The sequence below is a fragment of the Emys orbicularis genome, chromosome 2 (genome assembly GCF_028017835.1).
Source record: "Emys orbicularis isolate rEmyOrb1 chromosome 2, rEmyOrb1.hap1, whole genome shotgun sequence".
In the NCBI taxonomy this organism is placed as follows: domain Eukaryota; kingdom Metazoa; phylum Chordata; order Testudines; family Emydidae; genus Emys; species Emys orbicularis.
The window spans coordinates 145,883,826-145,911,546 of NC_088684.1; the positions used below are offsets into that span (position 1 = coordinate 145,883,826).

The following is a 27,721-nucleotide window of genomic DNA, read 5'->3' on the forward strand; positions in this document are numbered from 1 at the left end:
ATGCGTAGTAGTGGCTGGACGCGGCCCGGGATGTCCGGCCGGGTGAAGCGGGAGCGGGAGTCCCGGCCGTCCCCGCGGAGGTCGGCCTCGGGCCGGGTGAAGCGGGAGCCGGCGGGGTCGCGCGGCTCCTCCCGAGGGAAGCGCGAGGCGGAGCCCGAGCGGGTCCGGACCGTCCGGGTGAAGCGCGAGCCCGAGGACGGGCCGTCCCGGGCCAAGCGGGAGCGCGAGGCCGAGGAGGAGCCGGAGTCGGAGCCGGAGCCGACAGGTGGCGGCGGGGCCCGGGGGGGTCGCTGGGGCGGGGGCTGTGGGGGTCCCTGAGCCGTGGCTGGGGTGGGTCAGTGCTGGGCACCCCGCGGCCCATGCTCCGGCCTCTCTTGCTTCAGAGCCCCGACTCCCCTGGGCCCACCATGGGCTGGGCCAGAGCGATCTGTTGGAGCCGCCCCTGGCCGGGCGCGGGGCAGCGAACAGCCGAAGTCGCTTTGGTGACGGTTGTCCGAGCTGGGTTCTGCTCTAGCTCTTGCCAGACCCGCTGACCAAAGTCAAATTCCTTCCCCGGTTTGGTGCTTCTGTGTCCCTGTGGTTGAGATGGGGCTGGTGATACTCACCTCGCTTTGCCATCCCCAGGTGCGAGGTTCTGAGCATTGAAGGTTTGATTTTAGGAGGAAATACTTTAACCCACGTGAGGAACAAGGGGAGAGGTCGTTTCTCAAGCTAGTTCTCACCCCAGTTCAGGTTCTCTAGTCAGTGTAACTAGTGTTCTCATGTAGGCAGCCCTAACAGAGTACAAAGTGCTGGTGTCATGCTCCCAGCAGCCTGCATGGGTTATTTTCTCCTGAGGAAATGCCATGTGGTTCTGGGGTTTCTGTCTCTGAAGCGTTGCTTTTCAGTGGCAGGTACCACTTCAGGAAAACTGTTAATTCCTTAGCCCCTGGGAGTGATGCTGGAGTTGTTTCTAATCCATTTGTGTGGGTCTTTATTCCAGTGAGATATGGCCGATTTGATCCCGAGGACCGGCGCAGCAGACACTGCCCATACCTGGACACTATTAACAGGTCAGCATACAGACAAAGCAAACACTTGTAACACAGGGCATGGCAGAGTAGTGGCCTAGTTACAGTGGTTCTCATCCTTTCTTGGACTCCTGTACCCCTTTCAGCAGTCTGATTGGTCTTGCATACTCCAGCTTTCACCTCATTTAAAAACTACTTGCTTACAAAATCAGACAAAAATACAGAAGTGTCACAGCACACTAGTACTGAAAAATTGCTGACTTTCTCATGATTAAATCAATTGTAATTTAAATATTGTACTTACTTTTCAGAGTGTAGTATATAGAGCAGTACAAACAAGTCATTGTCTGTTTGAAATTTTAGTTTGTACTGACTTTGCTAGTGCTTTTTATGTAGCCTGTTGTAAAACTAGGAAAATATCTAGATGAGTTGATGTATCCCCTGGAAGACCTCTGCGTACCCATTGGCCTAGCTCTTTGTGGGTACTAGATACACTCACAAACATTTATGTATTAGGTCCTAATATATAAATGTCTGTGAGTGTATCTAGTGCCCACAAAGAACCACAACTGTTTTCTGGAATAGCAGTCTCTGCTCAGGACTGGAATAGTAGCTGTTGCTACAGGGCAGGGGTGAGCTGCATCCGCAAAGGTTGAGCAATGCCAGCAGGAGGAGCAGGACTGGAATGGCAAGGGATGATACATGTCAGGATTGAGATGCAGCTTTGATTTTTAAAATGATGTGAGATCTTAGTTCCTGTGAGAGCCCAGAACCAGGAGGAAGGGGCTCTCTCATATTTGAGGTACTGTCACGTGCAGTGTGGTACCAAGCAGCCTTCCAGTACTGTAGTGTGGGTCACACATGATCATTTTTCTGTTGACTTTGGTTCTCTTGAGCTCTGTCAGATTCATGAGAACGTAGGACAGGAGGGGACCCAATGGTAGGCAATGGAGTGGACCCAATGGTAGGCAATATTTGTCTGACTGTTTCAGGGTAGCTCTGCTAACTTGCTATTAACCTGCCGTTTCAGGAGTGTTCTGGATTTTGACTTTGAGAAGCTGTGCTCCATCTCACTCTCGCATATAAACGTCTATGCTTGCCTGGTGTGTGGGAAGTACTTCCAGGGTGAGTTCACTGCTGTGCTGTATACCTGCCTCTGCAGCAAACAGAAGCACTGGATGGGGGTGTTACCCTGGCTATTTGAACACTTTGGGGGTTCACTTAAAGAGAAGGATATTCCATTTGTCTTAAGTGGCAATTGTCTTTCACCTTTTCCTGCGGGCCCTGAATTTCTAAAGCTATTTTACCTTCAAATTGCTGTCAGAACGTGGCAGACCCTTTTCTTAACCATTGCTGTGGCTTGTGCAGGGGACATAGCAAATGTGGGTGGCTGGAGGTCAGTTCTGCATGGATATATTGCTCGTCTAAACATGTGTTTAGGTGCTGTTCTATGGTTCCTTCTTTGCAAAGTCCCCTTGAAATCAACATGGCCAGTGGCTTATTTCATTTTAGTGAAGGCATGTGCAGTTTAAAAGAAAATAGCATGGTAAGTAACCGAATGTGGGGAACTAATTGTCAGCGTTGGGCAACAAGGCACCCATTTTAACGTTAGCAGGAATCCTATGACTGGATCCCAGGGTTCTTGTAGCTAAATCCCACCCTGCCTTTATGGAAATCTATCTCCCGAGCATGTGAAGCTGTTTTAACATTTATTTTCCTTCAAAGTACCCCCCCAAAATCCCAGTTCCCCCTGAGGCCTGTTCCCAGGTGTGCTGGATACTCAGCAAAAGTGCCTAAAACCAGAGGATTCTAGCGCAGGGGAAGGCAACCTATGGTACACGTGCCGAAGGCGGCACGCGAGCTGATTTTCAGTGGCATTCACGCTGCCTGGGTCCTGGCCACCAGTCCGGGGGGCTCTGCATTTTAATTTAATTTTAAATGAAGCTTCTTAAACATTTTAAAAACCTTATTTACTTTACATACAACGATAGTTTAGTTACATATTATAGACTTATAGAAAGAGACCTTCTAAAAACGTTAAAATGTATTACTGGCATCCAAAACCTTAAATTAGAGTGAATAAATGAAGACTCGGCACACCACTTCTGAAAGGTTGCCGACCCCTGTTCTAGCGTATTCCTCCAGAATAAAATTAACAATGAGGGTGGGGTGTGGAGGTCTCTGGGATTGTCCTTTGGATTGTAAGCTTGTCTTGATCTGTAAAGCACCATGTGCACCCATGATGCGATATAACAATTTTCCCACCATCCTGTGGCACACCTCTGCCTGAGGAAGGCTACGTGTTGCTTTCCCAGAGTTCACTGTTGCCTTTGCTAGTCTGCGAGATGCCTCCACTTGTTCCTGTCTCCAAAGGGCTGAGCAATCTTCCTCTAGAGCAGTGTTTCCCAAAGTGTGGTACGCGTACCCCGTGTGGTACGTGAAAGGGTTTCAAGGGGTACGCGGCAGAATTTTTTATTTTACTTTATCATAGTTTTTTTTAGCAGCAGAAAACAATTCACTAAAATTTAATATACAAGAATGGTGTAAACTTGTACAGTAGAAATACACAGGTTTACATTGAAACTAATATGATAACACGTTCAGTAACATCTAATAGCACGGCAGAGCTGACGCAAACCACGCGTGCGCGTTACCACGGCTCGGGCAATACACTTGCCTTTGTGGCATGCGCAGAAGTCATACTGACGGATAAAAGATAAAAGTGAATAACTATTCGTAGTAATCTAAAGATTGTAGCAAGTACATACTTGGTGTGTATCAATATACAAAATTTCTCTTTTTGTTTTTGTTAAACCCATTTACAATGGATCGCTGGCTAAAAATGGGAAGTTTGAAACGTACAAAAGAAAATTATGAAGGAAATACGAATGTTAGTGATAATTATGCTGAAAAATGCAGTGATATGGCTACATCAGACAATTGTGACGACAAAATTAGTGAACCGTGTGAACCATCTGTAAGTTTATTGAACATATCAGCTGCAAAGAAAACGAAAAAAGCCCGCAAATATGTTGAAAAATATCTTAAGCTGGGATTTTCGTGGACTGGCGATGAGGTGGAGCCTGTTCCACTATGTGTGATTTGTTACGAGACTCTCACAAATGAAAGTATGAAACCATCCAACCTAAAACGCCATTTCGATAGCAAACAAAGAATACGAGGGAAAACCTGTAGAATTCCTCAAAAATAGGCGCAAAGATCTCCAAAAGTCCCAGAAAACAATTCATAATGTGACGGGAGGTGAAAATATGAGAGCTTTGGAAGCTTCATATAGTGTGGCGTACTTAATTGCAAAGTCTGGAGCTGCTGAAGTGATTGGTGAGACATTAGTAAAACCTGCAGCCAAAGTAATGTTGCAAGTGATGATTGGAGACAAGGCTAGCAAAGCGATAGATTGTGTCCCCCTCTCAAATAACACTGTTCATCGTAGAATCACAGATATGGCCGAAAACGTAAAGCAGCAATTATTGTCAGGAGTACAAAAGAGTCGCTACTATGCGCTGCAAGCGGATGAATCCACTGATATTGTGAATTTGTTTGTCAGATACGAGCTGAATAATGAAGTCCACGATGATATTTTGTTCTGCCAACCTATGCCAACACATGCAACTGGAGAAGCTATTTTTAAAGTTATTGATGACTTTATCAAAAACAATGACTTGGATTGGAGTCATTGTGTTGGAATAAGCACGGATGGCGCCAGAGCCATGATTGGTTCGAATAAAGGAGTTGTTGCATGTATTCAAGCTGTTGCGCCAGAAGCAAAATGGACTCATTGTTGCATCCACAGGGAAGCACTCGCCACCCAGAACATGCAGGCAGATCTAAAGCAAGTACTGGATGAAGCTGTGAAAATAATCAATTTTGTGAAAGGCCGCCCTCTGAATGCCCGGCTGTTTTCACAGCTTTGTGATGAGATGGGCAGTGATTACACACCAGTCCTATTTCACACCGAAGTGCGTTGGTTTTCACGTGGAAAAGTTCTGAATCGCCTGTTTGAGCTGTGAGAAGAACTGCAAGTTTCTTTAGATGAAACCTTTAACCCCTGCGAGACCGTATACACATCTGGAAATGGCTATGCAAACTAGCATATATTGCAGATCTCTTTGCTCATTTAAACATTTAAACAACCTCAATCTATCCTTGCAAGGAAAACTCATATCCATGTTCAAGACAAAGTGAGCGCCATTGAAACTATGGCATAAACATCTTAGTCGTCGTGAACTGGATTCTTTTTCATCTCTTCATGACTTAGTAATAAATTCGACTAACGAACTTGATAGTGATGTGTTGCAAACCATGAAGCTGCATTTGGAAAGCTTGCAGAAAGATCTTCGTAAGTATTTCCCTGAACCGGACTGCACTTTTGAATGGATAAGGAACCCTTTTATCATCAATGTTCAAACATTTCCAAATAACCTCTCTGCTTCAGAAGAAAAACAGCTCTTGGAGCTGGCTTCAGATAGCTTCCTGAAAACAAAATTTGAGCAAAATACACTGACGTCATTTTGGTTGGGTGAATAGCTCTGAATATCCAGCTCTATCGGACAAAGCTGTCAAGTATCTTCTGCCTTTTCCCACCTCGTATTTGTGCGAGATCGGATTCTCTGCGCTTGTTGGCATCAAAACAAAAAACCGAAATCGTCTTATTGACGTGGAGCCCCATCTTCATCTTAAGATCACAAACGTCGAGCCAGATATCCCTGTGATAGTGTCTGGTCAAAAGCAGTTCCATCCCTCGCACTGAATAGTTTGGTTTGTACTGAAAAATTTTCAATACCGAAATAGTAAGTATTAAAACTAGTGCTTTCTTCACTAACCTAACCAAACCAGTGTATTTTAATTTCAGAATGATACGAATTCACTATATATATATATATATATATATATATATATATATATATATATATATATATATATATATATATGCTGTTCTGCCAGACTGTTGTTTTGCTTCTATTACTTTATTATTTCTAATACTATTTCTATATGTAACTATTATTTCTATTAAGTTTTGTTTCAACTGTCTGTAATATAATTTTGTATTTATTTCTAATAAACATTTAATCCAGAATGAAACGAATTAGGAGGGTGTTATAAAAATGTGGCTACTAACACCTCCCCCCCCCCCCCCCGCCCCCAAATTATCTTCACCGGAGAAGGGGTACGCCGGTAAGACAAATGTCTCAAAAGGGGTACGCAACTGTTGTAAGTTTGGGAAACACTGCTCTAGAGCACAGCAGCCTCTCTGGGGAGGGAATGGACTGAGGTGAGGTGTCGCTGGCAATGCACCATGCTGCACCTCTGGAGTGGAGATATCATTAAAACAATTCCTGCAGTCCATGCTGCTGCTCAGCACTTGCAGAAGGCAACATTTTTCTCTTAACAGTTCATGTAGTTTCCTGAACATAGCCAGTGAAGGACAAAACCAAATACCGCTCAAGGTATAGAGAGCAAACCCTGGAAATTCTGTTTGTCCAGCTCATCAGTTGCCTTTGCAGTGAAGTTTAAGCCATTAGACATCTAGTTCATGCTGTCCCTTTGGCTTCTGTTGCTGCGCTCTGTGTTCCTGACCTGCCTTTTTTGTCCCTTCCGCAGGCCGTGGGTTGAAGTCTCATGCTTACATTCACAGCGTACAGTTCAGCCATCACGTCTTTCTGAACCTCCACACCCTCAAGTTCTACTGTCTGCCAGACAACTACGAGATCATTGACTCCTCGCTGGAGGACATCACTGTACGTTGCCTTCTGGAGCTTTGCTGTCAGTAGTACCTGGGCAGTGGGGAGGGGAGAGGAGGGAGGTGGCTCCCTCCTCTCACATTGGAGGGCATAAGAATGTGCTCTTCCAGGATACAGTACGGTTTGTACCTGCATGGGCAAACTGCCTGTTGTGCCATATGGTCCAGATACACACCTGCCCAATGATCTCCATGGGGACAGGATAGACTTGGTAAGACCAGAAGAGCTGGTGGAATTGCTCCTGTAACTCACTGCAGAGAGGCCTATGTGTTTGGGATAGAAGGGCCTGAATTAGACCGTTATTTGTGATGCCATATGCAGAGTACGGGCTGGATACATGTGTCCCCAGGCCCAGGTATTTTTGCAGTAGAAAGGAGCAGTCTGCCAAAGGCATTAGCAGAATATTGTGGGAATTAGGGGCAGAGCTGTTACAAATGAAGCATTATCGGGAGAGGAAGGATGGGGTAGTGGCTAGGGCATTATCCAGAGACTCAGGTTCAATTCCTGCCTCAGACTCCCTGTATGACTTGGTCGGTCACTGAATTTCTCTGTGCCTTGGTCCCCATCTGTAGCTTAACTTAGCCCTGGTCCTTCGCTTTCACGTGGCACTGCTGCTGATCCCTGTCAGACCCCTTCACCCCCTCTACAATTTTTTTGTAGATGTCCATGTTTCTACGGCTGGTCCGGAGCTGTGCCTGCACAGCCTCTTCTCCCCGTGGGCCCAGGAGATTCAATACCTCCTGCCTGCTCCAGGAAGGAGTGTGTCTAGAGCGTATAGCCGGCATGGTCGGTCGGACAGCTGCACACAACAAGGGGGGGCTGCTAAGTGTGCTCGCCAAGCCAGGCAGTCGTGGAAAAGCATTTTGAAAATAGGTCGGGTGTTTTAATGGGGGTGTGGCTCCCGGTTTCCATGACTCCTGGGCAGTGAAGTTCACCATTGTGACTAGAGCAGTCACTTGTCAGGCGTTGCGGGATAGCTGCTGGAGGACTGTAGGCACAGCTTCTACACTTGCACTGTTTCAGCCTCTGTAGGTTGACCATGGCTCAACACCATTCGAGGAGGTGGTTTTCCTGCATCTCTGTAACACGGTGCTTACACTGGTGGGAGTCAAATCTGAATGTAGACACTTGCATAAATAGGTCGATGCAAGGTGGCTTATATCAGTATAACTTTAGAGGGGAAGTCGGTAGGTATTTAAGTTTTCATGTCTGAAGATGCTGACCATCCTAATTGTCCAGTGTGATCTGCCCCATGAGTCCCTAGGCCATACAGATGTAGCATGGGCTTTTCAGTGTTGGGTATGTGTCTTTTCATGCCAGGGTACCGGTGATGTTCTAGGGGCACTTTGAGCTTACAGATCTCTTTACTTCAGTTACTGGGAGGACCTTGCATTCTTCACACTGAATTTTAAAAATACAGATTTTCTCACTCTTTGTTTATTTCCTTTCTTGCATTTTCCTTGCGTGGCCAGTGCAAATCAGTGGAATCTGTTCCACTGCTATTTATCATCAGCTTCCCTTTAGACACTGCTGCCCTAATGTTTGTGCTGTAAATGCTTTTGGGCATCTATATTGTTTAAAAGCTGTTTCCAGTGAAATTTAAAAGACATGAGAAAACTCATGTTGGTCTTAAATTTTTTTTTCTTACCTTATTTTTTCAAAATCTTCATTCTGATCACTTAGAATTGTGTGCCCCTTTCAAGTGATAAATTAGTTGGAATATGCTTCCGACGCAGTAAACCTGTCCTGGAAAAGTCACCCAGTGATAAATATGGAACATGGTGCTGGAAGTCAGATCCCAGGAACTGATGTAAAGAAGCTCTTAATTCTAAAGATGACTGGCTTGCTGCCTTTCTCTTTCAGTATGTGTTGAAGCCCACTTTCACCAAGCAGCAAATCGCCAATTTGGACAAACAAGCCAAACTTTCGCGGGCGTATGATGGCACCACTTACCTGCCTGGCATTGTGGGACTGAACAACATCAAGGCCAATGACTATGCCAATGCAGTACTCCAGGTACAATAGTGGTAGTCATGCAATCTGTGGGGAGAAGCGTAAAGAGTGGGCAAACTGTGTGCATTCCCCCCCGCCCCCAGAGGTTCTGCCTTTCGGACCCACCCTCCCTCTGGATGAGTGGAATGATGTGGCCACATTTCTTGGCTCAAGATGGACTGCTGATTGCATGCTGGGATTTGTAGTCTCTTTGGCCTGCGCTTCTGTATTCAAGATGAGTGACTGCAGCTTGCTCCATTGTAAGCCGGTTGGACTCTTTCTCTAGGTTGGGCAAAAACTGGGTCTCTTAGATTTAAAACCTTTGTTTAGTTAATTGCTGGGGAATTCCCACATGCAAAGTTAACTTAACGTGGGCCACATCAGTGTGTGAATGGAGAGCGTTGTACCCGTGTGTCTGCTGGCATGGGGCCATGCTTTTACAATAATTGCGAGGGGCTTTTCTTCCCTTTTAATTTAACTGTATCATCACAGATACTGAAATTAATAAATTATTCCTACAACAAAATATGGCAAAAAAGATCAGCAACGTCCTATTTTCTATTTATGTTCTCCAAAGTTACCATAGATCTAGATCCCTGTATAGAGAGCCAGAATATTAAATTATCTTGCATGAGAATTTGAATCTCTGCAGATTTTCTCTGCCCCTTTTCCTCGTGTCCTGTGGGGGAGTATAAGGGAATCCTTCACCTGAATCATGTTTCCACAGGAAGCACAATCAGTTTATCGGCTTGTACTTAATTAGTCTTCATTTGCTTGGAATCAAATCAGGCTGGAGGTTGGGAGAGCTCTGAACCTGCTGCCTGCCAGTGGGCGTATTGGGCTGAGTGATCGCTTTGCCACTGACCTTTGAATGTCTGTGCCCAGGCCCTGTCTAATGTCCCACCTCTGCGGAACTACTTCCTGGAGGAGGAGAACTACAAGAACATCAAGCGCCCACCGGGGGACATCATGTTCCTGCTCGTTCAGAGGTTTGGAGAGCTGATGAGGAAGCTGTGGAACCCCCGAAATTTCAAGGCTCACGTCTCTCCCCATGAAATGCTGCAGGCCGTGGTCCTGTGCAGTAAGAAGACCTTCCAGATTACCAAGCAAGGTGAGACCAAGGCTCTTTTCCTTCAGCCACGCAGCAGAGCCCTAAAACATGGTGGCCTGGAGCAGCGGTTTGCGCACTGGGAGGGTGGGTTGCACTGGGAAGGGGATTTCATGCATTATCTGCAGTGTGACACTGCAGAGGGGAAAGCAGAGATCATGCTCATGCTAGTCTGAGGTCCTGGGTGGTCTGTGTTTGTGCCTGGGCTGTGGTGAGAACAATGCTAGATCTACGGGCCTGCGATAGACAAGAGACCCAATTTCTTGCAAAACTGCAGGGCTGAAAATGAATACTTTTTACCACTTACAATCCGCTCTTCCTGCCTTGTATAAAGCATTCGTTCTAGCCCTCAAGGTCTGTGAAGCAATGGACTTTGTCGCATTTTGATTTTCTCTTTGGATTTCCTCCGCTTGGATTCTAATGTGATTCTCTTCTGAGTGTGAAATTGACATTCTGTGCCGTCTGAATGCTGAGAGTAGCCACCTCTGTGACACTCCCAGACCTAACTGCGCCAGGGTATATACGTGTATAGCACCTAAGTCATGGACCAGTCCTCCTTCATCTGAGGTTCTGTGCAGACATAGAACAAAAAGATGGTCCCTACCCACAAAGGCCTTACAAATAAGTATGGGACAGGAGACAGCAGGTGGATACTGGCAGACAGGGAAGCATGAGGAAACCGTGAGATAATACAGACCAGCATGATGGGCTGTGGTCACGGCACACCAGGTTCCTTATGGAGCAGCAGTAGGAGGTTGAACCCGCAGAGAATTAAATGCTTTTCATTGTGATTGCCATCATGAGGTGCCAGATGACAGGCTGGGGGGGGGAGGAGTTTAACTCACTGGCTCTGTGTAAACTCCTTCAGTGTTGGTTTCCTCTCTTGCTTTGTTGCCCTGACTCATTTTCCTCAATGTCTCCCTGTCTTCAGGTGATGGCGTTGACTTCCTCTCCTGGTTTCTAAATGCCTTGCACTCTGCTCTTGGCGGGACAAAGAAGAAGAAAAAGAGTAAGTTGGGGAAATGATGGTGTTTCTGTGACTGCTGCTTGTTTAACGGATGTTAATTCATGTTTGGCCTAGCGTGTGCTGATGTGGATTCTCTGGAGAATAGGTGTCCACCAAGTTAATAATCTAAGTTTGCTTGTTAAAAAAGAAAAATAAATCTCTCAGCTAAGACCACCCCTCCCCCCCCAAATTCCATCCTAAGATACTTGGTTTGTTTCAGAGGCAAGTGAGTTTCCTGTGCACTCCCAGTGCTTGTTTCAAACAGCAGCCACAGTGTAAAAGGAGAAGGGATACTGTCATATAGTCACAAGTTAATTGGAATGTTTACAGTTGTAAAGAGTCCGAAATGAGCCAGGTTTTCAAAAATAAGCAGACAACTTTGAAGTAACTAAATCCAGACAATAAAAATCACATCTGTGGTAACTGAGTGGGGTTTCTAGCACATCCTCTTTCCTCAGACTGTATTCAATACCCCCCGCACCAGCCCACACAAAACTCCTACCGGAGCAAAGACTTCCTCAGCTTGGCCCTTTGTCTCATCTCTCAAGGTTAGGATTCCTCCCACTTCAGATGGAGCTGCTGAGCTCTTAACCCTGGTTAAATCATCTTTTCCCCACACAGATTCCAACGGCAGGTGCTGGTTTCTTTACCTCAGAGTCCTAAAGTAATCTTGGTGATTTCAGCAGTGCAGCCAGTGGATCACTCCATGGCACCTGTCTGTTAGCCACACGCTCCCTCAGCGTTCTCTTCCCTAAATGTTCAGTACAGCGTAACAGTCAAGGCGAGAAACCCATGACAAGAAAACCATGTCCAGCAATCTGTTTCCTGTGCAGCTCTTGTACATTTCACATGTTCCTCTGAACATGCTGCTTCTGAATGTGCTGGTCACTGGAGGTTCCTGTCTTGGGAACTTGCACTGCCCCAGCAACTGGGATTCTCCACAAATGGCTTTCAGACCAGAGCCTTCTCTTCAGAGCTCTACTTGGTCACTGGTAACAGTTCTTTGCTCTGTCTGTGTGTGTGTGTTTTCACAGCCATTGTGACCGACGTGTTCCAAGGCTCCATGCGGATCTTTACCAAAAAGCTTCCACACCCTGACCTGGTGAGTTCACTTGGCCCCGACCACTCTGGGTTTATGCCCAGCCTTCACACATGGAACGTCCAGGAGCAGCGGATCCCATGGTTGCATTGGGGGATGGGGGGAGTGCCACACGTGCACACCCAGCGGGCCTGTTTCAGTACAGTTCCTGGGCGTTACTGCTTGTGACTGGGGTCCCAGTGGGGGCCAGCTATGGCCACTCAATTAGGGTGAACTGCAAAGAATGGGGCAGACAATCCCCATAAAGTTGGTGGATATTCCAATACTTAGATTCACAAAGCCAGCATAAAACATCTTCTTTATTACCTTACTGGTTACTCAGCAGTCCAAACAACACAGTTCCCTTAAAGTGATCCAGCCTCAGGCCTCAATCCAGGTACTCACATCAAATATGATGAAAATTTCTGTAAATCTTATTTCATCATATAAAAGAAAAGGTTCTACCAATCCCAAAGGATCGGACACATCACCTCCCAGGTTATTGAATGTTTCAGATCTTACCCAAATACACACTGCAGCTAATTCTTATTAACTAAACTAAAATCTATTAAAAAACAAAAGAGTACGGTTAAAAGATCAATATACAGACAGACATGAGTTCAGTTCACTGAGGTGCAGATTCATAGCAGAGATGGTGAGCTTCGTAGTTGCAAAGAGTTTTCAGAAATAGTTCATAGGTCATAGTCCAATGTCCAAATCTCGTATTCCGGGCGAACCAGCATAACTGAAGACTTCAGTCTTGCGACTCCAACTTCCCCTGATGAAGCCTCAGCAGATCTGAGATGACAGGATCAGGACCCAAGGATCTTTTATACAATTTCATGTCTTGACAGGTTGGGGTTCCTCCACCATTCACAGACGATTTGCTGTACATCTCAAAGAGAGATGAATACTGAGATATCCCGTGTTTATAATTTATTTAAATGCTAGGATGTTCTTTTGATCTCTGAATGATCCGAATAGAACATAGACAGGGACTGTTGGTTACATACTCATACATATGTAAATACACAAACACAAACACTCTCTCCCCACGTCTTTTGAGGGTTATTTATTTTGCAGGATGTTTAACCCTTTCTAGACATGCGTCACACTGTTGTAGGAAATTCTAGTGGAGGCTGCAGATGCACTTAGAGGAGCTACAGTGAAAGCAGATCACCTCCCCCAACCCTGTTATCCTTGTGTCTGCATTGCCCATTGCAGAGCCAGTGAAAGAGATGTCAAGCAATGAAGGCTTGCTATCCAAGACTGTCGTAATACAGGATCAGGGCAGACCTATCAAGTCTGCGACCCTTTCCTCGTGCCACCGCAGGTCTACTGGGATGGGAGCATAGGTGACTGAAGTTGCTTAGGGGCACTAGAGAGGCAGGGTGAGCCAGGTCATATCTTCTATGGACCAACTTCTGTTGGTGAAAGAGACGAGCTTTTGAGCTTACACAGAGCTCTTAGGGTACTCAGTGTCACAGCTAAATACAAGGTGGAACTGGTAGTTTAGCATAAGGAGTAACACGTATGGTAAGAGACCATTCAAGGTGAAATGGGCAGTCATAGGACAAAAAAGGGGGGGTTAGTGGGTGTACAAGGGTTAACCAGGACTCGACCCTCTCCGGGGCGGAGGGGAGCCACACCGGCTCACTACACACAGTTGTTGTTCGGGGGAATTAATCTGTCCGCGGGGGTCTCCCTCGGCAGCCCTTGCGGTAACTGAAATAAACACCGTAAGCCCAGGCCCTGGGTCAGGGCGGGCAACAATGAGTTAGGGCTCAGGCCCTCAGGCAGGGCTGAGCAGTAGCAGTACAAACAGTGCGGAGCCCAGGCCCTGGGTCAGGGTGGGGCAGTGCAGAGTCAGAGCTCAGGCAGGGCTGAGCAGTGACAGTACAAGCAATAGGAAGCCCAGGCCTGGATCCGGGCGGGGCAACAATAAGTCAGGGGCTCAGGCCCTCAGGCAGGGCTGAGCAATAACAATAGGTCCCAGCCTCCTCAGGCCTGGGAGAGGGGGAGACTGCCACCCACGAGTTGGGTGGCAGGGGGGACGCAGGCCCTCTCACTCCACTGCATCCCAGCCTGGGGCCCTAGCAGCGGCAGAAGACCCGCTGCTTAGTCAGTGGGGATCCTGGCCGCAACACACTGACATGGGCTCTGGCAGTGCTGCAGCCAGACTAGGGTCATCTGCCCCCGGGCTACTTCCAGACTCCCCCTCGGGTATTACCTGGGTCAGGGTGTTGTCCTCTGGGGGGTCCAGCACCATAGGTTCCTCAGCGAGCGGCAGGCCCGGCAACTCCTCCGGGTAGCGGGCGCAGGGCAGGCCCGGCAACTCCTCCGGGTAGCGGGCGCAGGGCAGGCCTGGCCAGTCCTGGCGGCCGCCTTGGGCCGCGGGGTTTTCCCAGTCGTGGGCTAGGCTGGAGGCGGCTGGCCTCTCCGGCGGCTGGGGCCTTACTGAGCTCTGAGGGCGAGCCTTTATACTTCCGGGTCGCCGCCTGACCCTCTGAGGGGCGGGCTCAGAGCTCCCTAGCTCCGCCCACTCCGGCCTCCGGACAGGCTTTTCCCTCTCCAGGGCGGCGGGGAGCCACAACGCCTCACTACAGTGGGTTATATAGATTGTTGTAATTAGCCAGAAATCCATTGTCTTTATGAAGTCCATGATTTTTAGTATCTAGCAAAGTTATGAATGTAGGCTCCCCGGCTCGTTGTTTGAAGGTGTTGTGCAGGTTTCCTTTGAGGATGGGGACTGGGAGGTCAGACAGGGAGTGATCGCTTTGTGAAAAGTGTTTGCTCATGAGTGATCGTGTTTTTGTCTTTTATCACTTTTCTGTGCGAGTTCATTTGAGAGCGCAGTGATTGTCTGGTTTCACTCACACAGTTGTTGGGGCATTTAGTGCACTGGCTGAGGACACCACATGTTGTGACAGGCATGTGTAGGACTCATGGATCTTGAGTGGTGTGTTGTGGGGCGTGTTGATCATCGTAGCAGTGGAGATATGTCTGCAAGTTTTGCATCTGTTGTTCTAGCATGGTCTGGTGCTGCTTTGCGTTCGTGGGGCCTGGTCTGTAGGGAGCTTGTTTCTGATGATGACCGTGGCAAGGTTGGAAGGTTGTTTGAAGGCCAGTATGGTGATCTTGTATATATTGTGTGTAAGGCTATGTTGTTGAAGTTGATGTTGGGAGCTTTCCAGAGAGAGTTTAATGTACGGGTGGGTGGTGATGGTTGTAGTTGTGGTGGAAATTTATGAGGGGGTTCAGTCGTCTGTCCAGAGGATGAAAATACCATTGATGTATCTCAGGAATATCGTTGGTTTTGTGGTGCATTTGTTCAGAAATTCTTCTTCAACGTGGCCCCTGAAGAGGTTGGCATACTGGGAAGCCGTCCTAGTAGCCATGGCTGTTCCCATGGTCTTTGGACAATGTGTTGCTGATGTAAAGTTGTTATGAGTGAGGGTGAAAGAGATGAGTTGTCCATTGTAGATACTGGAGCCAGGCCATGATGCTATCATTGGGAGCAATGTTGGTGTATAAGGAGGTGACATCCATGGTGGCAAGGGTGGTATTCTGAGGGAAGTGGTTAGTGTTGCAGAGTTCCTGGAGGAAGTTGGTTGTGTCCAGGAGGAAGCTGGCCCTTTGTGTGTTGAGTGGTTTGAGGATGGTTTCTGTGAGTACTGATATCCCTTCAGTTAGAGTGCTGTGGCCAGATACGATGGGTCTGCCCGGGTCCCCTTGTTTGTGTGTATCTTGGGAAGCAGGTAGAAGGTCCCTCGGGCGGGTTCGAGAGAGATGAGGTTGAAGAGTTTCTCTTGGAGTTGTTTGGGGAAGGATTTGGTAGTATCCTTCAATTCCTGACTGAACTGTGGTGTGGGGTCTTCTTTGAGTTTTTTATAGCAGCGAGTGGTGGAGAGTTGCTTGTCCTCATTAACATAGTTGTCATGGTGGAGGACTGTGATGGCACTCCCTTTGTCTGCTGGTCTGATCGCTATCTGGAGGTTGGGTTTCAGAGACCGTATAGCTGGTGGAGTGATAGTCGAGCAATAGTGGTGGATGTGATGTTTAAGGATTTCACAGTGAACTTCCTGAAGCAATCAATGTAATGATCAAGTGTGTGGTTTCATCTGTTCTGGGGTGTCCAGTCAGATGATTATTTTTGTGTATGACTGTCAGTGGGGACCTAGTAATTATGAGTGATGGTGGTGTGGAAGAATTCTTTGAGATGGAGTCAGTGAAAGAATTCTTCTATCTCTCCAGGTGTTAGTAGGCTGTCAGGTTCCGTGGTGGGGACAAGTTCAGTCCCTTGGAGAGTACAGATAATTCAGCTCCAGTTGGGGTAGTCTTGATAAATTGATGATGTTGGGGATGTGGCGTAGTGTCCACTTGGGTCTTGGTTCTATGGTTTCTCCAAGAGGTGGTGTTCTGTGGGTTGTGGAGTTGTGGTTGGTTCCACTTTTAGTTTTGGATGGCTGTCCTCGGGGGTTTTGATAGTTGTTTTGGGTTTCTTGCGTAATCTCTAGGTTCCTGATTTTTTTCCTTCCAGTATGTGGGAGAATGTGGTGATTCCTGGTTTGAGGTAGCCCCTTCTGGAGTACGTAAGGTGCCAGAGATAGTTCCCCAGTTTTTCTGAAGTCCTTCTGCAGAGTTGGTCAGCATATTTGGAGTTGTATGTAGGGGCCAGAGGGTAATAGATGGTGAGTCCTCTGGGAATGATTTGCTCAGCTATTAAGTTTTGCTTTCTTTTTCATCTTCTTGTGGACTTTCCGTTTCCATTTGGGGGGCACTACACAGTATTGCCCCTAGATGGTGCCAAAACTTAATGCATCTGTCCTAAACTAGCCTCACATGCAGTATTGTCCATTTAAGGGTACAGGAGGCACTTTCATTCCTCAACGGTGCTGGAAACTTTCACATTACAAATATGATATGTTCTATTCAACATGGGGCGACATTATTATTTATTTGTATTGTGGTGGCTTTCAGAGGCCCCCGCTGAGATCAGGCCCCCATTGTGCTGGGCACTTCACAGACAAATAGAAAGACAGTCCCTCCTCCTTAAAAGCTTGCAGTCTAAATAGATGAGAGACGCAGTTTTTGTCTGTGAAGTGCTACAAGCCATGAGGTTCCAGTCACAGTTCTGACCCGTGCATCCCCTGAAAAAGCCACCAGGGAGACTGATTGTACAACAGGCCAACTTCTCAGGGGAAACATTGGGCCACAAGCCAAAACTAAAAGCTGCGGCTACAGATCTACAGAGCAAGCTGTGTAGCCGGCAGGAGTCACTGCAGGGCTGCTGGAGTGGGAGGGGCATAGGCCCTTCTGAGACACAATGTCACTTGAATTTCCTATTCAATTCGAAGAGACCATGAGCCGTCTTTGGCAGCTGGCCTTGGTTTGGTGCCTATGTAGATTAGCTCTGCGTTGCGATTTCTGGTGTCTCAGTTTCGGATCATAGGTTTCCTTACGCTGGGGAAGTAGCAATAGCTGCAAACGCTGTAGAAAAACAGTTCACAAATGGAGCTGGCTGATGTGAGATGAACGCTTGATGCTGCGCAGCAGACCTGGTTTTGTGATGGGGCTGGTGGTGCAAAGATGTCCCAGTCCCTCACCTGCTGCAGAGCTAGGCGTCAAAGCTGGAGTTATTCTAGCGAAATTGGTTCAGTTCCAAAGCTCCCCCTCACCAAGGCCTTCATCCTACCAGGTCATGCAGGCAAAGCCCTGTGGGTTTCCTTGCAGGATCAGGGCCAATGTCCTCATACAATGTAGCAGGGTTAGTCTTTTCTAGTAGCTGCTGAAGATTGCAATGGAAGGTGATGCAGGTTGGGGCTGGGATGACAGTGGATCCTTAGGGGGAACTTTCACTATGGCTAGCTGTAGGCAGTGCACACTGTATTAACTCTGGGCCCCATCTCCCAAAATGTGTGGGTTAGGTCTGTCCGTCCCGTGGTGCTTTGCTGTGCTAACCCAGGTGGTTGTGTCCCCACCTCTCCTCAGCCAGCAGAGGAGAAGGAGCAGCTGCTGCAAAATGATGAGTACCAGGAGACAATGGTGGAATCCACCTTCATGTACCTGACCCTCGACCTCCCCACTGCCCCGCTGTACAAGGACGAGAAGGAGCAGCTGATCATCCCCCAGGTGCCGCTCTTCAACATCCTGGCCAAGTTCAACGGCATCACTGAGAAGGTAACTCCGCCCCTTCCCTGACTCTCCTGCACGGCTGCCCTCCTGCCTCTAGAGGCACACTTCCCTGCCGCCTGTCCCTGTTAGACTCTCCTGCTCTGCAGCGCTGCTTGTGTTTGGGGGGCAGCCGCAAATCTGCTAAGGCGCCTGGCAGATCTAAGGCAGCGTTGTTGGTGCTGGCAGGGCAGAGCGAGGGCTGGTGTGCTCTCCTGTCCTTGTGGGTGTCTCTGCCCTGGCCATGTGTGGGTCTCTGGTTGCTGAGGGTTGTGTGTCTCTGTCCTTGCTCCAGGAGTATAAAACCTACAAGGAGAATTTCCTCAAGCGCTTCCAGCTGACCAAGCTGCCTCCCTACCTCATCTTCTGCATCAAGCGGTTCACCAAGAACAACTTCTTTGTGGAGAAGAACCCCACCATCGTCAACTTCCCCATCACGTAGGTACTGCCTGGACCCGGCTGGGTGGCTGCAGCTCCGGCTGTGCTTTCTAGGGAAAGCCCCTTGCACTCGCTCTGAGAACAGGGTTTGTCTGCAGTGGATGAGACCCAATGCAGCCCGTCTCCAAGTGGCAGCAGATGGGCATTGGCGCCTGAATGGCGCTGCCAGGAGCTGGTGCAGATTGCACCCTTGTGGGATATATTGGTTGGGTGCTCCCTGTTCCTCTAAGGATTCCCTCCAGGCGTTGGTTGGCAGCTAGGCCCGTTTGGCTAGAAACACACTACTTACATGCCACAAAGAGTCCTGTGGCACCTTATAGATTAACAGATGTCGTCTGACCAAGTGGGTATTCACCCATGAAAGCTTATGCTGCAATACGTCTGTTAGTCTATAAGGTGCCACAGGACTCTTTGTCGCTTTTTACAGATCCAGACTAACACGGCTACCCCTCTGATACTTGACTACTTACATGGACACTCGACCCCAGCAAACAGCCCTGTTTAGCAGACACTCCCCCTGTACAGACCATGCAGTCCTGTGCTGATACCAAGCACTGGGTTGTGATGGAAGGAGGGGCTTGTGGGTAAACATAGGACTGGGACTCTGGAGACCTGAGATCAGTTCCTGGCTCTGCCACAAACTCCCTGTGTGACCCTGGGCAAATCCCTGCCTCGCCGTGCCTCAGTTTCCTCATCTGTAAAATGGGGGTGATCCTTCTCTGCCTCCTAGGGGTCTGGTGAGGATGACCTCAGCACTCTGTGAGGTGCTCGGGGGGACTGTAGATACAGACACCAATGGGGCTCAGCCTTGTGAGGTCTCGTTTGGGCCCCCTGTGGCTGCAGTGCCACGTGCAGTCGGCTGTTCTGCACCTGCAGCTTGTAGGCCGGCATGTTGTGTGTCAATGTGGAGATGACCTTATACAGCCCCCGGGGTGGAACTCCCTGTTTGAATGGGTGCTAGGGCAGGGGTGGCACAACACATCTGGTTATGACTAACGGGGAACGTGACATTTAGCTACTGCCCTTGTCTGGTGGCCGGTAAAGTCGTCTTTCTTTTTTGCTTTGAGTATTAAAAATGATCTGCAGCTTCCAACTGAACTGTGCAGACTGTCTTGGCCAGAGCACGTCCTCCCTCCTTGGTCTAGTGCAGTGCCGGGTTATCTTCTGTGGTGCTGGTGATCCAGCCTTGCATGGCAATAGACGAGACAGCTCAGCCATTATAGCGGGTGCCTGGTTCTGATTTACATGCGTGTGGGGCTGACGCTTGGTGACTGCAATCGCAGCTAGCTAAGGAGCTGGCCCCTGGTGCATCAGCATGCAACGTACAGGGGCACACTGGAACTCCCAGCCTTTTCAGGGCCTGGTGCAGCTTGCCCCTTGTGCTCACAATGCTGCTGTTCCTCCTGCTGCAGGAACGTGGATCTCCGGGAGTACCTGTCCGAGGAAGTGCAGGCCGTGCACAAGAACACCACCTACGACCTAATCGCCAACATCGTGCATGATGGGAAACCGACTGAGGGCTCCTACAGAATTCACGTGCTGCATCATGTGAGTGACCGAAGGGGCGGGGTTCAGTGTCTGCCGGCAGCGTGGGGGCTGAAGCAGCATGCACAGCACCCTAGTCCCTGCTAGCCCAGTGGCTTGCAGTGTTCCCTTGGGGCGTGACCGCTCTAGTCTCTGGGGATTTAGCCCATGCAGAGAATTGCTGACGCTAGCTCGCTGCCTAAGGCTGATCCCTTGCAGCTGCTCTAGCAGGGAGCTGAGGAGTCCTCCCCGGTTCGTTCTCCAGCCTGCACAGCAGCCGAGGGCAGCACTTGGGGCTTGCCCAAGCAGCTCTGCTTCCTGAATAGCCCCACAAGTGAGCTCAGGTAGCAGCTGGCCGTAACCTGCTCCCCCAGTCCAGACGCATCCTGATGAGATGTGCTGGGAAAGCAGTGCGCCCGCCGCCGGGCTTCTGTGCTCATCGCTTTGTGCCCATGGGGATGATTGCTCGGGGAGCTGGGGAGAATTTCCTAGTGCAGGCTTTGCTCTGTTGCATGGTGAGGCCAGACAGTGGCTCAAAGCAACAGGCTGGGCAGAGTGGCAGTCTGGAGCCCAGTGTGTCAGAACTAGTGCCACGGTAAGACCTGCTGTCATAACTCTCCTCACCCTTTTGCAATGGCTTTTGGCAGGGCACGGGCAAGTGGTATGAGCTGCAAGACTTACAGGTGACCGATATCCTGCCCCAGATGATAACGCTCTCAGAGGCCTATATCCAGGTGAGTGCATTGCTGTCTATTCCACTGCATGGGGTGACTTGTTCTACCTGACCAGGTGATCTCTGCTGACGTCGTAGGGCCGTACAAGCTTTGCCTGGCTTTTCGGCTGTCCCGGGTCTCTGCACAACATGGCAGATGTGAGTTGCTGTTGCAGAGCTATTTAAAGAAAACTTGCTTGTGCTGCAGCTGCTCTAGCATCATCTCCTCTAGCACAGGCTGAGCACCTCGGGGAAGGAAGTGGTGGTCCCTGTGGGGGGAAGGAGGGCTGTATGTGTGATGAGTCATTCATCGCATACGGTAAGTGCTGACCCAGTGGTGCAATGATGGGACATGTAGGAGGCGTTGCTGTCACATCAGTGCTGGTGGCCATGTTCCTGTGGCTCTAGTGCACATACCCATGATACAGACAGTGCTGTTGCACTCTGGGATGCAGCGACAGCCCACAGGCTCTGGTCAGCAAGTCAGTAAGAACTTCATGTGATAAATGATGTGGTAGAACAAAGGTGTGGGGGTGATAAACTTCTCAGGCAGGCAGTGGTTGAGTCCCTGCCCACAGAGGGGCCTACAGCAGCCTTGTGTGTCTTGAGGCACGGCGTGGCAATGGGAGGGGCAGCCTGTATTTAGAAAGTGGAGCTCAAAGTAATACTTAGCGCTTCTCATCTGTACTGCTCAAAGGGTGGCTGGATTGCCCAGTGGTCAGGTCATTAGCCTGGGGCTAAGGAGAGCCATGTTCAATTCCTGGCTCTGTCACAAACTCACAAGAATGGCCAGGCTGGGTCAGACCCATGGTCCATCTAGCCCAGTGTCCTGTCCTCTGACAGTGGCCAGTGCCAGATGCTTCAGAGGGAATGAACAGAACAGGGCAATTATTGAATGATCCATTCCCATCATCCAGTCCCAGCTTCTGGCAGTCAAAGGCTTAGGGACGCCCAGAGCACGGAGTTGCGTCTCTGACCATCTTGGCTAATAGCCGTTGATGGACCTATCACCCATGAATTTATCTAGTTCTCTTTTGAACCCAGTTATATTTCTTTTGGCCTTCACAACATCCCCTGGTTCCACAGGCTGACTGTGAGTTGTGTGAGGAAGTACTTCCATTCTTTGTTTTAAACCTGCTGCCTGTTAATTTCTTTGAGTGACCCCTGGTTCTGGTGTTCTGTGAAGGGGTAAATAACACTTCCCTATTCACACTCTCCACACCATTCATGATTTTATAGAACTCTATCACAGCCCCCGTTATTCGTCTCTTCTAAGTTGAACAGTCCCAGTCTTTTTAATCTCTGCTCGTATGGAAGCTGTTCCATACCCCTCATTGTTTTTCATAGATTCATAGATTCTAGGACTGGAAGGGACCTCGAGAAGTCATCGAGTCCAGTCCCCTGCCCTCATGGCAGGACCAAATACAGTCTAGACCATCCCGGATAGACATTTATCTAACCTACTCTTAAATATCTCCAGAGATGGAGATTCCACAACCTCCCTAGGCAGTTTATTCCAGTGTTTAACCACCCTGACAGTTAGGAACTTTTTCCTAATGTCCAACCTAAACCTCCTTTGCTGCAGTTTAAGCCCATTGCTTCTTGTTCTATCCTTAGAGGCTAAGATGAACAAGTTTTCTCCCTCCTCCTTATGGCATCCTTTTAGATACCTGAAAACTGCTATCATGTCCCTCTCAGTCTTCTCTTTTCCAAACTAAACAAACCCAATTCTTTCAGCCTTCCTTCATAGGTCATGTTCTCTGGATCTTTAATCATTCTTGTTGCTCTTCTCTGGACCCTCTCCAATTTCTCCACATCTTTCTTGAAATGTGGTGCCCAGAACTGGACACAATACTCCAGCTGAGGCCTAACCAACGCAGAGTAGAGCGGAAGAATGACTTCTCGTGTCTTGCTCACAACACACCTGTTAATGCATCTCAGAATCATGTTTGCTTTTTTTGCAACAGCATCACACTGTTGACTCATATTTAGCTTGTGGTCCACTATAACCCCTAGATCCCTTTCTGCCATACTCCTTCCTAGACAGTCTCTTCCCATTCTGTGTATGTGAAACTGATTGTTCCTTCCTAAGTGGAGCACTTTGCATTTGTCTTTGTTAAATTTCATCCTGTTTACCTCAGACCATTTCTCCAATTTGTCCAGATCATTTTGAATTATGACCCTATCCTCCAAAGCAGTTGCAATCCCTCCCAGTTTGGTATCATCTGCAAACTTAATAAGCGTACTTTCTATGCCAATATCTAAGTCGCTGATGAAGATATTGAACAGAGCTGGTCCCAAAACAGACCCCTGCGGAACCCCACTTGTTATACCTTTCCAGCAGGATTGGGAACCATTAATGACTACTCTCTGAGTATGGTTATCCAGCCAGTTATGCACCCACCTTATAGTAGCCCCATCTAAGTTGTATTTGCCTAGTTTATCAATAAGAATATCATGCGAGACCGTATCAAATGCCTTACTAAAGTCTAGGTATACCACATCCACCGCTTCTCCCTTATCCACAAGACTCGTTATCTTATCAAAGCTATCGGATTGGTTTGACATGATTTGTTCTTTACAAATCCATGCTGGCTATTCCCTATCACCTTACCACCTTCCAAGTGTTTACAGATGATTTCCTTAATTACTTGCTCCATTATCTTCTCTGGCACAGAAGTTAAACTAACTGGTCTGTAGTTTCCTGGGTTGTTTTTATTTCCCTTTTTATAGATGGGCACTATATTTGAATACTGTGTGGGTGCCTCAGTTTCCCCTATGCATTTCTTAAGTCTCCAGTATGCATAAATGGCCGACACTCTGTATCCTGGCAACAAATGGCTGGGGCCCTTCCCCCCTGCAAGGGAATAGCTAAAGGTGAACAAAGAGATCAGGTGACCTCCTGGCCCGGGAAAGAGACAAAGGCCAGAAAGGAGGGGCTGGAGGGGGTTTTCAGTTTGGAGCTGGCTGGGGACGGGAAGTGAGTGCAGACGGGGTTGTCTGGCTCGCTGGGCCCCAGAATGAACCCAGCTGAGGGGTCCTGTTCTCTGTACCTACAAGCTCTGTTTTAGACCATGTTCCTCTCATCTAATAAACCTCTGTTTTACTGGCTGGCTAAGAGTCACGTCTGGCTGCGAAGTGGGGGTGCAGGACCCTCTGGCTTCCCCAGGACCCCACCTGGGCAGACTCGCTGTGGGAAGCGCACAGAGGGGCATATGCTGAATGCTCCAAGGAGAGACCCAGGAGGTGAAGCCGTGTGAGCTTCTTGCCCTGAAGACAGTCTGCTCCAAGGGAGAGGAGGCTCCCCAAAGTCCTGACTGGCTTTGTGGGGAGCAGTTCCAGAGCATCGCCCCGGGACTCCGTGACACCTTGTCAAAGGCTTTCTGAAAGTCCAGATATACACCCTTGTCCACATGTTTGTTGACTCCCTCAAAGAATTTTAACAAATTGGTGAGTCATGATTTCCCTTTACAAAAACCATGTTGACTCTTCCCCAACATACTGTGTTTATCTCTTGAGTCTAATAATTCTGTAGTTTACTATAGTTTCATCCAATTTGCCGGGTACTGAGGTTAGGCTTACTGGGTTGTAACTGCCAGGATCACCTCTGGAACCTTTTTAAAAAATAGGTGTCACAGGAGCTACCCTCCAGTCCAGAGGCTGATTTAAGCGGTAGGTCACAGACCACAGTTAGTAGTTCTGCAATTTCATATCCAAGTTCCTTCAGAACTCTTGGGTGATACCATCTGGTCCTGGTGACTTCTTATTGTTTAATTCATCAATTTGGTCAAAAACCTCCTCTACTGACACCTCTTGGACAGTTCCTCAGATTTGTCACCTAAAAAGAATGGCTCGTGTTGGGATCTCCCCGCATATTCTCTGCAGTGAAGACCCATGCAAAGCATTCATTTAGCTTCTCCGCAGTGGCCATGTCTTCCTTGAGTGCTCCTCTAGCACCTCGATTGGCCAGCAGCCCCACTGACTGTTAGGCAGGCTTTCTGCTTTTGATATACTTTAAACATTTCTTGCTGTTAGTTTGTGTCTCCTTGGCTAGTTGCTGTTCAAATTCTTTCTTGGCCTGCCTTGTTATACTTTTACACTTGTCTTGCCAGAGTTTATGCTTCTTTGTATTTTGCTTAGTAGGATTTGACTTTCAATTTTTAAAGTGTGCCTTTTTGCCTGCATCTGCCTCTTTTACTCTGCTATTTAGCCCTGGTGGCAGTATTTTGGTCCTCTTATCGTTTATTTTATTTGAGGGTGTACATTTAGTTTGGCCCTCTATTATGGTGTTTTTAAATAGTCTCCATGCAGCTCGCAGGCATTTCACCCTTGTGACTGTTCCTTTTCATTTCTGTTTAACTAGCTTCCTAGTTTTTGTGTCGTTCCCTTTTTTGAAGTTAAATACTACTGTGATGGGTTTCTTTGGCATTTTCCCCCCTACAAGGATGTTAAATTTATGGTCTTTTATTATCGTGGGTTCAGCTACACCTCTACCCCGATATAACGCTGTCCTCGGGAGTCAAAAAATCTTACTGTGTTATAGGTGAAACCGCGTTATATCGAACTTGCTTTGATCCGCCGGAGTGTGCAGCCCCCCCCACCCCCCGGAGCGCTGCTTTACCGCGTTGTTATATCTGAATTCATGTTATATTGGGTCACGTTATGTTGGGGTAGAGGTGTATATTCACCTCTTGGACTAGATCCTGTGCTCCATTTAGGACTAAATCGGGGTGGGCAAACTTTTTGGCCTGAGGGCCACATCGGGGTTCCAAAACTCTATGGAGGGCTAGTGTAGTGTATTAAATTGCTCCCCATAGGAATGTGCTACTTATGGTGTACTACTTATGGCTGCCCGTCCTGGTGCTCTGAGCGGCATGGTAAGGGGGCAGGGAGGTTGGATAAGGGGCAGGGGGTCCCAGGGGGCAGTGAGGGGACAGGGAGCAGGGGGGTTGGATGGGGGTGGGGTCCGGGGGAACGGTTAGGGGTGGGGGGGTCCCGGGAGGGGGCAGTCAGGGGACAAGGAGCGGGGGGGTTGGATGGGTGGGGTTTTGAGGGGGGCAGTCAGGGAGCGGGAAGTGGTAGGGGGTGGATAGGGGGCGGGGGCCAGGCTGTGTGGGGAGGCACAGCCTTCCCTACCCGAGGTGTATTGTATTAAATTGCTCCCCGTAGGAATGTGCTACTTACGAAGCACCAGGACTGGCAGCTGTAAGTAGTACACCATAAGTAGCACATTCCTACGGGGAGCAATTTAATACACTACTCCCGGCAGCTCATGCAGCTGCCAGGCAGGAACTCGCAGCCCTGCTGCCCAGAGCGCTGGCGGCACGGCGAGCTGAGGCTGTGGGGGAGGGGCCAGGAGCTAGCCTCCCAGCCGGGAGCTCAAGGGCCAGGCAGGACGGTCCCGCGGGCCATAGTTCGCCCATCTCTGGACTAAATCAAGAATTACCTCTCCCCTTGTGGGTCTCAGGATTAGCTGCTCCAAAAAGCTGTCATTTATAGTGTTTGGAAATTTTCTCTCTGCATCCTGTCCTGAGGTGACGTGTACCCAGTCAATACAGGGATGGTTGAAATCCCCCATTATTGCGTTTTCTGCCTTTGTAGCCTCTCTAATCTCCCTGAACATTTCCCAGTCATCATCACCATCCTGGCCAGGTGGTCGGTAGTATGTCCCAGATGTTAAATGCTCAGTGGTTAAGCGTGGAATTTCTGTCCGTAGAGATTGTATGGCACAGTTTGATTCATTTCAGATGTTTACTTTATTTGCCTCTATGCAGTGCCATCCCCCCCACTAGCGCAACCTACTCTGTCCTTCCTGTATATTTGTACCCTGCTTTTACCACTTCCCATTGATTATTCTCATTCCATCAGTTTTCCACGATGCCTCTTATAGCGATATCCTCATTCAGGTCAGGCACTTGAGTTCACCCATCTTAGAATTTAGACTTCTAGCATTTGTATAGAATCACTTGTTCATTTTGTCAATACTCAGCTGCTTGCCTTCATGTATTGTGTTTAAATGGGACTCTTTAATGTGTGACTGTTCCTCACTAGCTCCTGCCTATGCTCTACCAACTCCCTTCCTATCCTCTCTACTAGGATATAGAGCTCTCCCTTCCCTAAGGGGATGAATGTATTGAGGGGGGAAATCCCTGGGCAAGTCATTTGATGTTCTCAGTTCCCCATCTGCAGAGGGGCACTGGCTGGCTTCGTGGCGGTGAGAGGATATGTACCGTCTAGATTGTGAAGAGCTTCGTTACTATGGTGGTGGGGGCCAGATATGAATCACAGGGGGGTAAGTGGGGGAGTATCCCCATTTTACAGAAGGGGAAACTGAGGCACAGAAGTGCCTTGCCCAAGGTCGCTCAGCGTCCGTGTTGGTTAGAAGCAGAGCCTGGCTCTCCTGACTGCCAGCCCTGTGCCTTCTCCACTAGGCCACGCTGCCTTCCTGAGCTCTGCTGAGGGCAGGAAACGAACCCCAAAGTGATGGGTTTCCTTTCTCTTTGCAGATCTGGAAGAGGCGGGATGAGGACGAGACCAACCAGCAGGGGGCGTGAGAGGAGAGCAGAGTGCTACAGATGTTTACTACCATCCTCTCCAGGGAACCGGGGGAGAGACTGGGACGTAGCCCCCCCCCCCAGCTGGACGGCGCTTCTCATCCCCGGCCTAGCACAATGCCCAATACGTGCCAGCAGGACTCAGCCCGATCAGCTTCTCCACCAGCCTCCGAGGGGACAGTGGAATGGATCACCCAGTGCCCTTCTGCTGCTCAGCTGGTCTCTGGCTGCACACAGGCCCCGGCAAACCTTGGCCTGTGCCCGTGGCAGAGGAAGCCGATCCCGCCTGTCGCTGTCTGTCTGGAAAACTCTTCAGGGAACCCAGGCTGTTCCCCTCATTTCATGTCCCACTGACGTCCCCATTCCAGC

The 27,721-nt window shown here is 48.7% G+C and overlaps 1 protein-coding gene across 1 annotated transcript; it reads left to right on the plus strand.

Moving 5' to 3' along the window:
- USP39 (ubiquitin specific peptidase 39) lies at positions 1-27,428 on the plus strand. Its single transcript, XM_065397702.1, has 13 exons — positions 1-265; positions 983-1,052; positions 2,041-2,135; positions 6,630-6,766; positions 8,633-8,785; positions 9,647-9,872; positions 10,801-10,878; positions 11,910-11,977; positions 17,945-18,133; positions 18,420-18,562; positions 19,975-20,110; positions 20,734-20,820; positions 27,305-27,428. The coding sequence occupies exons 1-13, from the start codon at positions 1-3 to the stop codon at positions 27,350-27,352; spliced, it is 1,695 nt and encodes a 564-aa protein (XP_065253774.1). The 3' UTR covers positions 27,353-27,428.
- Positions 27,429-27,721: the final 293 nt, after the last annotated feature.